This window comes from Trypanosoma equiperdum (assembly GCF_001457755.1).
Source record: "Trypanosoma equiperdum strain OVI genome assembly, contig: ctg_719, whole genome shotgun sequence".
Taxonomy (NCBI): domain Eukaryota; phylum Euglenozoa; class Kinetoplastea; order Trypanosomatida; family Trypanosomatidae; genus Trypanosoma; species Trypanosoma equiperdum.
In genome coordinates this window covers 3,958-4,199 of record NW_027124664.1, presented here as the reverse complement: position 1 = coordinate 4,199, position 242 = coordinate 3,958, and the positions used below count along the sequence as shown (strand labels likewise).

The following is a 242-nucleotide window of genomic DNA, read 5'->3' as shown; positions in this document are numbered from 1 at the left end:
TAAATCAGACAAAATTAAAAGTTTGACCAGCGCTGAGCAAATGGCTGGCGCCATAGCTTGGGGTCCGATTAACAAAAGTCGTGACAAACAATCAATGTCCACCGGAAACCTGGCAAAAAAAAAGGACCTCAGCACAGTGTGCAAAAACCATGGAACCAGAGATGATTGCAAGGGAGAAAAGGGCTGTGAATTTGACGAAGCCAAAACTCCAAATTGCTTTCCAAAACCGAGCGAGAGCAAAA

General features: G+C 44.2%; 1 protein-coding gene across 1 annotated transcript in view; it reads left to right on the top strand.

Annotated features, from left to right (window-relative positions):
* The window catches only part of TEOVI_000331000 (variant surface glycoprotein (VSG, atypical), putative), a gene marked incomplete at both ends in the record, with an annotated part of 1,032 nt that extends 1,029 nt beyond the window's left edge, over window positions 1-3 (top strand). The window contains one exon of the mRNA XM_067226234.1: window position 3. Coding sequence (XP_067082335.1) covers window position 3 — 1 coding nt within the window. The remainder of the gene's footprint in view (window positions 1-2) is intronic.
* Between the last annotated feature and the right edge of the window lie 239 nt (window positions 4-242).